General features: G+C 45.8%; 1 protein-coding gene across 2 annotated transcripts in view; it reads right to left on the bottom strand.

Annotated features, from left to right (window-relative positions):
- Window positions 1-1,474: 1,474 nt before the first annotated feature.
- Window positions 1,475-14,811, bottom strand: part of plcd3a (phospholipase C, delta 3a) — a 17,298-nt gene continuing 3,961 nt past the window's right edge. The window contains exons 2-15 of one of the 2 annotated variants that reach the window (XM_070847362.1): window positions 12,713-12,880; window positions 9,474-9,702; window positions 8,687-8,816; window positions 7,546-7,771; window positions 6,647-6,848; window positions 6,415-6,559; window positions 5,948-6,100; window positions 4,839-4,991; window positions 4,610-4,760; window positions 4,347-4,463; window positions 3,957-4,135; window positions 3,235-3,370; window positions 2,735-2,884; window positions 1,475-2,560 (exon numbers count right to left, since the gene is read on the bottom strand). In XM_070847362.1, the coding sequence (XP_070703463.1) occupies window positions 2,418-2,560; window positions 2,735-2,884; window positions 3,235-3,370; window positions 3,957-4,135; window positions 4,347-4,463; window positions 4,610-4,760; window positions 4,839-4,991; window positions 5,948-6,100; window positions 6,415-6,559; window positions 6,647-6,848; window positions 7,546-7,771; window positions 8,687-8,816; window positions 9,474-9,702; window positions 12,713-12,880 (2,282 nt within the window). In that variant the 3' untranslated portion in view covers window positions 1,475-2,417. Of the gene's footprint in view, window positions 2,561-2,734; window positions 3,010-3,234; window positions 3,371-3,956; window positions 4,136-4,346; window positions 4,464-4,609; window positions 4,761-4,838; window positions 4,992-5,947; window positions 6,101-6,414; window positions 6,560-6,646; window positions 6,849-7,545; window positions 7,772-8,686; window positions 8,817-9,473; window positions 9,703-12,712; window positions 12,881-14,811 lie in introns of those variants that run through there. The other variant, XM_070847363.1, reaches the window with a different exon arrangement.

Raw genomic sequence — 14,811 nt, forward strand, 5'->3', positions numbered from 1 at the left:
CAAAAACCAACAAAATCAATCAATCTATCTATCGATCTGTCTGTCTGTACACTCATAAAACTAAAAGGGTTAAAGGTTAAACCAGTGAATTAATTATGAATTATTATCTATTATTATTTCAGATTGAAATATTTTATGTGTTTTTATTACTTAAATATTGAAAAATATTGACAAAAACAAATGTAAGAAGGGGTAGCTGGTGAGTTGTTGTCATATGGCAGCAATCATGAAAAGTACCAAAAAGTCAATTATTTCCCCTAAAAATCTGCTTTTATTGAAAACAAGACTAAACAGAGCATTTAGTTTGTGGGGATGTCACAGGGTCTTCTGTTAAAACTATGATTTCAAATGATGTAATTTATAATCTACATTATATGTCAATATACAAAAATATGAATAAAAATAATGTTTTTTCTCCTTTACGTACACATTTCTAGTAGTACAGATAATAGGACTGTTGATTATAAAGGAGTATTTTCACATTTTAATGATGTAAAGCATGTCAGCGGTCACTTAAGTCTCTTTTAATGGTTAATAATTGTGTTTAGGAAGGTTAACACATACGTTGGTCTGTGGTTCCTCCAAACCCTCCTCAGACTGACCAAACTTTGCAGCTGTGGATGTGATGCGTTGATAAGCATTTAGCTGCAGTGCCCAATAAAAAATAAAAACAACGTGCAGGTGAATCACTAGTAACTGAACTGAACATGTTGTATGATGGAGGTTCCTTGTTAGAAAGTGCTTTATTTGTTATGTTGTGAAATAATGATAGCAAGAAGGCAGAATACTAATCAGTAGACAGAGTCAGTAGGTGGAACAGTGATGGCATTTGTTGATTTGTGCATCTTAAATTCACATTACATATTATTTTCAGCCTTTATGTGCATTTTGTATATTGTGCGTGTGTGTATAGAGTACACATGCATAATATGTGTGAGTGTTCCTATCTATTCTATTCAATCCATTGTATTTCTAAGCATATGGACACATGGATTTTATTTATTTATCTTTTAATTTTATGTCATATATCTATATATTTATTTTTTCTATTATTCATCTACTAAAATGTTCACTGTTTTTATTTTCTGGTGCTTCTGTTATCATACGTCTTTTTGTTGATTTGAAAATAACATTTAAAAAAGAGGTACAGACCTGTGTGAGCTTCTACGAACTCTTCCACAAACCTTTTATTAATGTAGTGATAAAGAGCCGAGCAGCTCTGATGAATGGCTGAAGGCGCCCTGTGTGCACTGCAACGTGTTTAATCTCATTATAAAGTGGCAGCAGCACTCCTGCATTATTTTGGCCGACATGCAGTTCATCCTGCAGCTTATCAGCCCGCGAGGAGCTGAGCTGTGCAGAAGCTAAACACCAGTTGAGTGCAAACTGAACGAGACGTGGACGTGTTTCTCCACATAGGAGCTCCTGTGCGCCTCTGTTGATACTAGAAACAAAAATGTCCGACACAGTGACGTGTTATTAGTGCTTTTATCAAAACAATATTTTCTCTCTCTCACACACACAGTACAAACTACCATTCACACAACGCTGGCTGGGAGCTTTAAAACTGCAAAGTCAAACATCCCTCACTGTTTCTGACAAGCTACGGATCACAAATACTGTAATTACACTAATCCACATGCACCTTTCCTTCACTGCTCCTCCCTGTGAGAACATTAAATGATTCACCTGCAGTAATTAGTGGTTCTATCAGGCTGCTGTAATTAGAGTTAAACCACAGTTTTCTACACACTAATTATGTGAGTTTGTCAGTAAATAGAGGAGACGATCAAACATCTTCAAAAGTCAAACCCGATTTGAGCGTCCGGCTTGTGTGAAATGAAGCGAAAACAACATTTAAAGATCTTTAGAGTGTCAGTAAACATACGTCTGCACAGTTAATACCGTTTATACTTCAAGTTATTTTGTAAGTTGTGGAAATACATCGTTTCTCTTGAGAGAAATTCAAAGTGCAGAGTATAAGTGGAGCATCAAGTAAGACTGAGGACCAAACGTCCTGCGACATAACGTGATAATGAATGTAGAAGCAGTCACTTTCCTACTGATGAGACAGGCTCAGTTAACAGGTGAATATCATCATTCTTTATGTTTTGACCAAATGCTTGTTAGTGTTTGAATATTTCTCTGGTCAGAAAAGGGTGAACTGAACCATCTTCTCTCTGACTGACAGGTTAAAGAAGCAGATATCAGTGTGTGTTTGTGTCTGCAGAGCACCAAACACTCCCACTGTCCATCACAGAGTCACTATCCAGCCTGAGGCCTCTCCTTCGCTCTTCTTCATCTCTGATAAACAACGTCTCTCCTCCTCAGTGTGGACTGGGCCGCAGGAGGTCTGGACGGTGAGCAGCTCCTCCTCCGAAGGCCTGGGTGTTCAGAAGATGCAGCTTTCCGCCTCGTCACGCTTTGCCTTTGGCGGCGGACATGCGCTCGGACACAGATTTGATGGGAACGCCTCTGCGGGTGACTTTGACGTGGATGAAGAGCGTGGCGGGGGACAGGCTGGAGCCGTCTGCCTTCAGCAGGTGGACATGTCGATAACCTGCGAGGACACCAATGAGACACTAGAGCGATCAGTTCATATAAAAAATGTAGAATTTCACAACTTTTCACCAAATAAAAGCAGTTTTTCAGTGTCCAGGCTGTGAGAAATCCTGCTCCTGATACTTAAAGCTTCAGTAAATGTGTGAACGTGGTGACTGCTGTTAAGAAGCACCTGTTCGCATGCTGCTGAAGGGGATGGTGAACTGTCCCACAAAGTCGTTTTTGGCGGTGTGGTCGTGGTCCTCCACCACAAAGCGCACCAGGACCAGCTCAGGGACCTGCAGCTGGAAGCTCAGGGTGCAGTCCCAGTGCGGGTTGAAGCCTGTAGGGGGCGCACAAGAGCTGCAAATACATCATCCAGTACTGCACCTTAGACACACAGCGATCATGGTGCTGGACAGGAAGGGCTCAGTCAGAGATCTGCTGCTCAGTGCTGCCATCCACGGCCTTCACTTACATCATAAAACATAAAGTTATAGTCAATACGACATAATAACAATAAAAAAAACAGCTTTACAGACTTTATTTCACAGAAATAACAGGCTTGTATAAAAATCCAGCATTAACTGTCACTTAAAACACTTATTAGGTAATAATATGAGGCTGAAGCTCCATAGTGAACAGTGATACTACCAATACTACTACTACTAATAATAATAATAATAATGTTACCATTGTTGTCAATACGTTGGGTTTTGTCTCTTGCGTTATCGATCGCCACCCCGTGAATCTCCACCCACACCTGTGGGTCCACGATGGAGCTCGCCTTCTCCGTGTTGATTTTAGGAAGCTGCTGCGCTGAAATAATCTGGAAAACAAAATGTAATCAGTCAGTGTTCACCTCAGCTCCTGACGGGGTGACCTATCAAAGTTTTACTCACTGTCTATATATATGTATAATATTTAATAATTATATGTAATGAAGTGAAAAGACAGTCCAGTTGTTCTGCTGCTCTCATGTGCAGAAACAGACAGAAAAAAGAAAAGATTGAACTAAAGCACAAATGTTTAACTCTTATCTACAAATATAGATGTATATGTATAAATTGACAGTGGTGCAATGATGCTTGAGTGAAAAGGGGGTGTTTGTCTATCTGCAGGTTACTGTGTGTACATGAGGTCGGTGGAGGTGATGTGGAAACGGACGTGTAACACGTGGTGTGTGCAGAGCAGACCGAAACACTGATAGTGATCAATAATAATAGAAAAGCACTGTAGATTAAGTGCAAACATGGAGAAAACTGATCTAAATAAACAAAGTATGTTAAAGAAGAATGTCCGACAAGGACAGAATTAAGAATATGAGGACTTTTCCTTTAATAAGAACAACTCTCATGTTTCCAGGTTGTAAAAAGTCGCCTACAGAACCAGTCGTGACCTGATGACCCACTCACTCGTATGGTCAGCTGGGTGGGGACGTGTCCGGGGCCCCCTCCCGTGTTCTCCGGGTTAAAGTCGGACGTGGGGCTGCGCAGGAAGCTCGGTTTGAGGACGTATCCACAGCGACCGTTGGGCAGGAAGCGGCCCTGGTTCAGGTCCATCTGCTCGCCAGGGGTCTGGAAGTTCAGAGCCACTGCAGAGCGCAGAGGGGGGTCAGTAACACAGAGTAAATACGAGCCGGCGGGGAACCTTTCAGCGCCGCTGAATGCCAAATAATGAATGAGTGAAAGTGATGCAGCAGAAATGAGAGTCGCTGTAACATTTGGTCATCATGATGGTCCTCAAATAAATTGCGGTAATCTGCCTCCATCAGAGCAGCTTCAGCTTCTGTGTGGAGTACTCACCCATCTGGCAGCCGCCGTTCCACATTTCCTGAGGATCATAGTTGGATGATTGCAGGCGCTGGCCGGAGGGGTAGATCCGGCTCAGCTGCCTGCTGTTGTGTCTCACAAAAAGCTTCCCTGTAAATGAAAAGACAGAAAACCACATGCCAACGATGCGCCGCAGGCTGATTCTATCTTCTGTAGAATCAGATGCAGACGAGCCAGGTCATGAAATGGTTCTGACTTTTCTCTCCTTCGTGTCAAGATACTTTCCAGTGTCGTACCCGAGTCTTTGATGAGCCTGAGGGCGTCGCTCTCGCAGAAGGAGGACATTTCATTCGGAGGTCTTTTGGACGTGTTTTCAAACCCGTGGAAGGGGACGCTCCTGCAGTACACCACCAGCTCTGACAGCTCCGGGCTCAGTTTGGAGCAGGCCTGGGGAGGACAAACCAGCACAGTTACCTACCGACCTGACTCTGGCAGCGCCTCAGGGGCTCGTCCTCCTGCTCTGACCTTTGCGGGATCCTTCTTGGGGGTGTTCTTGCTGCTGCCGACAGGTTCGTCGTCAGAGCTTGAGGAGAAACTGGCACAGCTGCCGTTCTTCCCCAGCTCGCCCAGGAGAGGAGTCTGCTTCTTCCCTTTAACCAGAATACGTCCCCTCAGCTCCTGCATTAGAAACCAGACAGACAGACAGTCAGACAGACAGACAGACAGACAGTCAGACAGACAGACAGTCAGACAGACTGTAATAATCTTTCAGAGGTCAGACTGGAGGTCTAGGCCATTATAAAATCTGGGGTAAAATTGTGGTTATGGTGATAGATAGATAGATTATAATTGGCTAATATTCACAAGGACGTGAATATTAGCCAATCACAGCACAGCAGGGCGGGACGTGTCGATAAAAAAATACATGGGGAGAAAATAAGTCTGCAGAGCTCATCAGTTATCTTTAAATATCTTTATCATATCATATTTTATTATCAGTGTTTTGACTTGTGTCCTGACCTGACCTGTCACCATCACCCTCAGTGTGTGTGGTGTGTAACAGTGTGTGTGTGTGTGTGTGTGTAACAGTGTGTGTGTGTGTAACAGTGTGTGTGTAACAGTGTGTGTGTGTGTGTGTGTAACAGTGAGTGTGGTGTATAACAGTGTGTGTGTGTGTGTGTGTGTGTGTGTAACAGTGTGTGTGTGTGTGTGTGTGTGTGTGTGTGTGTGTGTGTGTGTGTGTGTGTGTGTAACAGTGTGTGTGTAACAGTGTGTGTGGATTATCAGTGTTTTTACTTGTGTCCTAACCTGACCTGTCACCATCAGTGTGTGTGGTGTGTAACAGTGTGTGTGTAACAGTGTGTGTGTGTGTGTGTGTAACAGTGTGTGTGTGTGTGTGTGTGTGTGTGTGTGTGTGTGTAACAGTGTGTGTGTGTGTGTGTGTGTGTGTGTGTGTGTAACAGTGTGTGTGGTGTATAACAGTGTGTGTGTGTAACAGTGTGTGTGTGTGTGTGTGTGTAACAGTGTGTGTGGTGTATAACACTGTGTGTGTGTGTGTGTGTGTGTAACAGTGTGTGTGGTGTATAACAGTGTGTGTGTGTAACAGTGTGTGTGTGTGTGTGTGTAACAGGTACCTCAGGTGAGGGCAGCTCGCTGGCCGGACGTCCTCTCAGGGGCTCGGTGAGGAGTCGGCGGCCCAGGATGGAGCGGAGGTGTTTGGCCATGACGGCCTGCTGCTCCACTGAGCAGTGGTTCTCCAGGGACAGGATCAGAGGGTACGGGGACGCCTGCAGGGACAAACACAGGACAACACAGCCACTAAGACCATCAGATCACATGATAGTGCAGCAGGACATAACAGGAGTAAAGTTCTAGTACGTCAAAATATAACAAGTCTGCACTTAACTAGTCTAATTGACAAGCCAAAGTAAAGGACTCAGATGTCACACTGGGCTGTTTATGCTCATTTAAAACAGGGAAGAGAGAGAAACATCTGGAGTAAAGGGCTGAATAAATGCATTAACTTCGTCCTCAGCACTTATTCCTGTAGCAGAAACAGGAACAGCTGAAGGTTTACTCCATCAAATCGAGCTCCTCTGACCTTGAAGCCGTACTGGGCGATGGTCTCGATGACCTCTTTGAACGGCACTTTGGAGGTGAGGGTGTGGCCGTGGTAGATCACAGGTTCCCCTTTGTCCCCGTCCCAGCAGTCCAGCTCCACACAGCGGCAGCCCTGATTCAGAGCCCTGCCAGAGAAAGACACGCTTCATCTGACCACAAGAACCTCCTCCAAACACGCAGAAGGATGTTTGATGATCGGCGAGGCTGAGTACCTGATGTACGGCTCGGTGCTGCTGGCGCTGGTGACTTGGTCCTTGGTAAGGTAGGTGTTGTGTGAGGAGGAGATGAAGTAGTGGGACAGGGGGCAGCTCATGTCCTCGTAGACTCTGCCGTGGTCGGGGTTAACCACATCGTTCTCCCGGGACAGCATGTACATGGTGAAACCATTCTGGGTCATGAACTGGTTCTTCTGAGCTATAAGAAAATAAAAGAGTTTCCATCAAGCCGGTTATCTGGTGGTGAGTTTATCAGCAAACTGGTGAGAGTTTAATCTCTGGTGTTTCTCCCCCCTGGTCCTCTGTGTCCACATCCTGGTGTCTGAGTGACTGGTAGGTAGTAAAAGTGTTGGAACTGGTCCAGTAGATCACCTCAGCCAGCAGCCACCAAACGGGCTGCAATGGCTGCAACGTGATCCTTTGGGACAACTGCACCTGATCACAGTAGGTCCACTAAAAGAGCTTGTTTGATCCACTGACAGGCTCAGAGTGTTATTCTAAGTGTGTGACAGCATCATGGAAAGGATCCCTACAGAGAGAGACCTGGAAGATCCTTTTGGTTTAACCACAAACAGCCGTTATATCGCTCTCTGCACACACACCAGACTACATTCACTAAAACAGGGATTTTAGCCCACAGGACACAGGAGCTGCTGGTCTGCTGCTGCCTCCATCAGTCAGTGTGTTTGTATTATTGTGTGTTACACAAATATTATATTACATGTGAACTATCCCTTTAAAATACCAAAGTCACACAATAACACAAACACAAACTGATCAAGGCAGCAGTAGACCACAAACTTCCATGTTAAATTATCGTTTTTGTCAATGGAGTCTGGTGAATCATAGGACAGCACAGGACAGGTCACATCTGGTGTTTGTGTTTCACGGCCTACCCCACTCGTTGAGCTCGTAGGTGAGTATGAGGCTCTGAGCATGTTTCAGGGAGGCGTCCTCTCCTTGGTCTCCCAGGAAGTCGCGCAGCTCAGCAGTGGCGAGCACACAGCCGTTACTGGAGTAGTGTCTGAACACGGCGTCCAGCTCGGGCCGCCGCAGCAGCTCCCTGCAGAACTCCTCGATCTCTACGTGATCCAGGCGTCCATCTCCAGAACGGTCACACCTCTGGGACACGGACAGACAAACACAGAGACGGATCAAACACGGTGTGTGCTTTTATTTTGGGAGTGCTTCGAGTTCCCTGTGGCGAGAGCATCTCCATAATAATCCAACCCAGCTGTGCACACTTAGATTAAAAGCATGGTTCTCTGAGGAGGGAGGGGGCACGAAAACCAAGAGTTCAGCTGGAGGGACCCAGCAGGCAGCAATGCCCCAAAACACAGAAACATCGGGCCCTGGGTTTGCTGTGTGGAAGACGGAGGGAGGGATGAAGATCAGGAAGTCCAGGTAACACACCTCATGACCACCAGGGACAAGGTACATTTACCTGAGTATCTGAGCTCTAAACGGTAGGTGGACGGTACCAATATGACTGCAGTGTTGTCCTTTTATTGTACTTATGCTGTGCACCATGAATGTGTGAATCCCTCCAAGGATTGTTTCAGATATTTCAGGCTTTTTATCCTACAGGGTCCACAGGTGAGTCAGCAGGTTGTTTCAGTGTCAGCAGCTTCTGTAAATTCATGTGTTGACTCCTTAGGAGCTGAGCAAAAGTCAACTGGACTTGTTGAAGGTACTTGAAGACTTTCGCCTCCCATCCAGGAGGCTTCTTCAGAACTGAAACGTTGTCAAGTACCTTCAACAGGTCCAGTTGACTCCTGAGGAATAACTCTGACCTGGATGACTGAGAGTGTGTTGACATTAAAAAGCAAACGTACTTGTGAATACTAGAGTACTTTAAAAGCAGGTACTGCAGTACTTTGACTCAAGTGAACATCTTTAACTTGTATTGGAGTCTGAGCAAAGGCCTCTCGGCCACTGGGGGCCACTGGGGGCCACTGGGGGCCACTGGGTCCTGTTGGGGCCCTATTGGGACCCAGTTGGTGGTTCTGTGTGCTGAAGCCCCCTGAGGACGCTCACCTTGAACAAAGAGCGGGCGTACTGCTCGCTCAGGTCGATGTTGATCATCTGGAGCAGCCGCTTGACTTCGTCGTAGCTCATCTTGCCGTCCTGGTTCTGATCCGCTCGCCTCAGGTAGCCTCGGATCCAAGTGCAGAGGGTTGAGGAACAAAAGCAGACTGGAGACGAGTCAAACAGCCCAGACAGCCGCTGGTTTCATCATGTGACGCTCTAATCTCACACTTAGCTGGGCCTATTGTTTGCCCTTTGTTCTTTCCTTTTAGGATTTTCGGCTACTTACACATTAATGTGGAAACCGTTCACCCAGGGAACCCTGGTTGGTTAGGTTTAGGCACTAAAACTACTTGGCTAGCTTTAGGAAAAGATGATGGTTTGGCTGATTTGCTGATTAAAAGGCAGCTAAACTAAACACCAAATATGTTCTTTGCAGCAGACACTGGGGTGTAAACACTTTCTGTGTGTTTGCTGAAGCTTCGCTGGTGTTTCTAAGCAGGTAGGATCCGTTTAGAGAAAAGTGCATAAAGCACTCGATAGCAACAAGGGGCTTATTTTGGTTCATTGTCCCTGCCGGTAACACAGAAAGCCCACAGATAGCCGTCACCTAGGCTACTGAAAGACGACGAACCAGATAACAGGATAAGTGTTCTGATGATTTATGTGCTCTCATAACTAAAAATAAATCAGCAGAGAAGGAGGGAGATGGACGGAGAGGCAGAAAGCATGTTAATGTTCTAAACTGTCATCCAGCTGCATCTACTCTAGCCTGCTGGACGTTTCTGGAGGATATTGGTTCAGTTTTTCCTTCTGGGTCATGTTGCTGACGTGCTCCTTTAAGGCTCGGAGCCCCCTCACCCAGCGCTGGGCTTCGTCCTCGCAGGGGCACAGCAGGTCCAGGCTCTTCCTCGCCCCCCTGAAGACCACCGTGAAGCACCGGCTCTCCGGCACCGACCCGGACAGCGGCCTCAGCGCCTCGGACTTGCAGCCCTCACGCACACACTCCACTTCTGTCACCGCGACTAAGGGGGGGGGGGGGGGTAGAGGAAGAGGAAGAAGAAGAGGAGTTTAGCTGTGTTGAGATCACATTGGACAAAAGCAGCTAAAGGTCAAAGCTCAGGTGTGTTTTAAGGGGTTTATAAACCTCAGTGAGCAGAGTTACGTAGCAACAGGACTGTAAAATGTAACACACTCTTTACACACTCCTCAGCAGGATAATTTTAACCTCCAGCTTTATGACACACAAGTGAAAGCTGGGCCTCCAGTGGGTTTTATAGTCGTCACTATCGCAGTGTGATACTTTGGACAGCTGATAAACACGACGTGGACCGTCGGCTGGATAAAATCAGCTATTTAATAACTGTGATTTTTACTTTTAGATTTGTGGTCACAGTTTTTACTCTCGTGTGGAGTTACGATAATACAGTCTGTGGATGTTTCAATAAGTCTGGTTTAGGATCAGTATTGAATCAGAATCAGCTTTTATTTAAGTATGTAAACATGTACAAGGAATCTGACTTCAGTTTGTCCACTGCTCTCGTGTACGTACACATAAACAGAGCTGCACCAAGTGAACTCACATTTAACTTAAGCAAACATTTATGGTCTATGTACAATGTAAATATATGAATATAAATATAAGTATAGATGTAAAAAACTATGATAAAGAGTGTGAAGAAGACAGAAGTGCTGGAATAAATATGGAATTACTATGCACAGGTTCCATTGTATACATATTTAGACACACTTGGTTCACAGTCTGAGAGCCACAGTTCATCCTCTGGGCGCCATGAATGTGTGAATCTGTCCGACGACTGTTCAGATATTTCAGTCTGAGGACTCACAGGCCAAAAAGGTTCAGAGTTGGAGCTTTGTGTGATCTGTTTGTGCAGAACTCTGGAGCGTCTGGCCAACACTCGCCAACCCAGAAAGGAAAACGCACACCGGCCGCACAGCGACCGTACGCAGCACAGGAGCTGGTCTGTGTGTGCAGAGGGTCGATCGCTCAGCGGGTAATAAGCAGCGACAATGGCCTCATTCTCTAAAGCCTCTGCTGTCCACCTCTTCAAAATGACTCCACATTCCTACTTAGTGCTTATCCCCCAGACACTGCAATGGTGACATGTGTGTGTGTCTGTGTGTGACATGTGTGTGTGTGTGTGTGTGTGTGTGTGTGTGCTGTATTCTGTGCTAAGTGTTTCTGAGGAGAAGACGGCGCCCTGAGCTGCAGGCGTCAGATCACACTGGACCTGGAGAAGCGCCTGGAGCTCGGAAAAGTGGAGCCAAGCCAAACATTTATCCTGGATTCACACACACACACACACACACACACACACACACACACTTGAACACACACGCACACACACAGATATGGTCGCCCAGTAACTGCCCTCACACCGTGCATTGTCATCATTGTAAGGACTGTTACTCGCCGCCACTTTGGGTCTATTTCTGGCAGCTGGAAATGGCCTTCACTGCCTGCTGACCCACAACCCAGTGCACACACACACACACACACACACACACACACACACACACACTGTTTGCAGGCCAGCAGAGGTCAACGTTACACTCAGGACAAACAGAGGAGAGGTCGGAGGGCTGATGGTCGAGCAGTGATTCCTGTCCTTTTTTTGAACCCCATATTATGCAAATTACACTTTTTAATATCTTTAACATAAATATGTGTCCTCAGTGTGTCTAGACACCGAAGACCTCCGAGTAAAGACCGTCCTCTCTCTCTTTCTGCTCCATCTGACAGTAAATGTGTGTGAAAATGCTCCGTTTAGATTTGGCTCCCTTCATGATGTCATAAGGGGATCTGCTGATCATGTGACCTCCTCCATCCTATCAGAAGGCCGACTGTCTCCGCCCACTGAAAACCTCCTGAACTCTCCTCGCTGTTGATAACAGGAGGACGTTGATGGTGAGAATGAAGAACTGCTGTGTTCTTCTAAAATGCACAGAGGCTGAAAACAGCTGCAGCCGCATGAGACCTTTGAAATAAGTTTTCTTCTTCTTCTCTCCAGACTTCTGCCGCAGTTATATGACGTATATAACATCACTCAGAGGGTGAAAACGCTGAGACCTGCCCACAGTGGGGTCTGTGGATGATTACGGTTATCTTGGACTTTGGTCAGAGGAACAAGCCACAGCAGCAGTTACTGCGAGAACTTGGTCAATAAAACTGAAATCTGCTTTACACCAAAGCTGATGTGTTTTTAAACCAGGGTGTAATTTCCACTGGGGATGGGGGGGGCACGTCCACCTGACTCCTCCAGTTTGATTCAGTCAGTAAAAGATCACATAACTGATCTGAGTTGATCAAAGTGATCTTTGTCACCGTGGGCCGACAGCATTTAAGCTCTGCAAGAAGCACAAAGTGATTCTCAGACTATTTTTGCCTCTCAGAAACCACATGGCCCGTCGGGTCAGGGGGTTGGGGGGGGGTCGTCACCTGACCACCGGGCCGGTGGCTCATCAGAGCGTCACCAAATAACTCCTGATGGTCAGGCCAGCTTATCGGTGTGTGTGTGTGTGTGACTGAGGTTTTTTTCTACTGTCCTATGATGATAATAGTAATGACACCTTTGATGTCCCCTCCAGGAGCTGCTGCTGAGACTTCTAAGTTTATTATCCCCCAACAGAGAGAGATTAAACATCCTCTCTTGTTGCTACATAAATTACAGATGATAATCTTTTGCCAGGTTGCTTTAGTCTCATTTCACCGGGGAAACAAGCCCCTTTCATGAAGCCGAGCTGAGGAGAGAGCACGAGATAGAGCCAAGATAAAACAGCTCTGAACAATAAGCTGGCTGAATGGGCCGGTGGAGGCCTGCTGGTCTGTTTCTATGTTACATCCAGCAGATAAGAGTCTTCTAATCTGACGTCGCTTAAATTTCCGCTCTTTTCTTCGCAGACGACCAGCTCCTATTCACGAGCACTCTCACTTTCTCACTCAGAGCTCCTTTATCTTCCTCACTTCTTATAACGGACTCTCGTGGCCGCTCTGGCTGGCCTCTCTGTACTCACATGTCTGCTGGGCTTTGGCTTTGCGTGAGCTCTTGTTGGACTCACACCACACGGTGAGTCCGTCCTCCAGCAGCCGCAGGTTTCGGCTCTTCTGCCAGCGCGGAGAGCGAACCTTCACCATGTTGGAGCCCTGCATCATCACACGGATGTCCTCGTTGTCCAGCAGCCCTGGAGCACACACGCACATGCACACACACAAAAGATATAACAGGAAGTTTTAATGGGGTCATACGGTCTGTCGATATCTATGTGGACATGATGATTACTAAGTCTCACGGAGAAAAAATGTGCAAAATTCATGAAAAACTCACAAAAAGCAGAAGCTGGTACCATCAGGTTTCTGAACACTCACCTCTCAGCACCACAGAAACAAAAGAAGTTACATAATAAGAGGTATTTTGCAGGTTAAAACACCAGGGAGCGACATATCGGCCTCCTCTAAGTGCTACTTGACCCGACCTGTTAATTGCTTTTTTCTTTTTTAAGAGCTCGTTAGTGGCTGTTGCTTAAAAGTGAAAAGCTCTCGTACATCTGCAGTATGTCCCTGAAAACAGACCTCCTTTCCCTCACTAATATAGTCAACACATTCCAGCTTATAGCCTAAACCCAGGCCTGTGCTTTATATACAAACCCTGGAGGAAGTGAGCAGAAGAAGGGTTCAGAGTAATGAACGTTTTCTCCCAGTCCACTCTAAAAATAAACAAAGAGCTTCCAGTTCAGAGTGAAGCTGATGCGCTTCCCTGTTGGCAGCAGCAGAGCCACACTGTGGAAAGTGTTTGCTGGCTGCAGCCTTCGTCTTCGCCCTCCATATCTTTTACCATCAGTGGAAAAGTAATCAAGAGGCTAAAACAAGCACTGAGCCTCAGAATGGATTCTGATTTGTTGTGAGTGCCGGAAAGATCGGGGCGTGTTGCAGGAGAAAATAAAAGGTGGAAACGGTGAACACACACCAGTCCGGACTTTTTAGTCCAGCCATGTGGCCTCACTGAAACACTGAGACAAAAGCAAGTAGCTGTTGGGAGCATGTCAACACTTTTAGAGCCAAATGTTTGCACAAGAAACAATTCTTTTCAATTTGCACGTACAAGAGCACTTTCACATGAGCTGGTTTCGATTAGATAACGATTAGATTAGTGAGTGAATCTATTAGAGAGTTAATCAGCAACTACTGATTCTGTTCTGTGAGGAGTTGCTGTTTTTCCCTTTATCTTTGTACACTGAGTATTTCTGGGGACTGGATTGTTGGCTTTACTATAAAAAATGTTAAGGAATATACATCTTTTTAAAAGACAAAAAGCTGCTACAGCCGTAGCTTAAAGCTGAGGATGGTTTTGGGCTGCAGGGCCTCGGGCTGAAAGGACAAACAGAGAGTGTTTACACATTTCAAAAGTTCAAACATGGCAGAGCCACAGAGGGCTGCAGCCCAGTGCTGCTTCAGCATGAGTCACATCCAAAATTATATAAGATTCATTCAACTTTTGTTGTGTTAATCACTTCTTTTGAGGGGGTGTGATTTACTTTTTCTGCAAATTGAGATTGTGATTAAGTAACAATTTCTTATTTAGTCCATTACTTGAATAGATTTTAGGTTCTTTGGGCCAAATTCACTGCACCATGTTGGTAAAGTGTTAAATCAGAGAGTGAAAACTGGTTCTGCGTGATGCAAATTGACATTTTGCTGAAATCAAATAACAGTGAAGTTCAGGGCCTGGTTACAGTAAACTGCTCTGTGGTTTATACAACAACATCAGCTCGACTGTGTTAATAAAGGTCAGTCAAGCTTCTTTAGCAGTGATAGACGGGAACTGTCACACAGCAGGAGACGTCTGAACAAACTCTCAGTCTTGTAAAAGAATTCTTGAGGGCTTCGTCTCCTCTGCTCGCCCCTCAACATTCACCCAGGCTTTCTTTCTCTTTTCTTTAAATCATAGTCTTCATGCTGTTGGTGCCAAATGGCTGACAAAGTTCCTCCTCAGAGGGCCCCCGAAGCTACAGCACCACAGAAACTGCCCTCAGCTCCCTCCCCCGACCCCCCGACTAGAAACAAACTGGAGCAGAGGATTTCTTCCCATCAGGGTCGAACACAAAGAAATCCCCCT

Source organism: Pempheris klunzingeri, chromosome 17, assembly GCF_042242105.1.
Source record: "Pempheris klunzingeri isolate RE-2024b chromosome 17, fPemKlu1.hap1, whole genome shotgun sequence".
Taxonomy (NCBI): Eukaryota; Metazoa; Chordata; class Actinopteri; order Acropomatiformes; family Pempheridae; genus Pempheris; species Pempheris klunzingeri.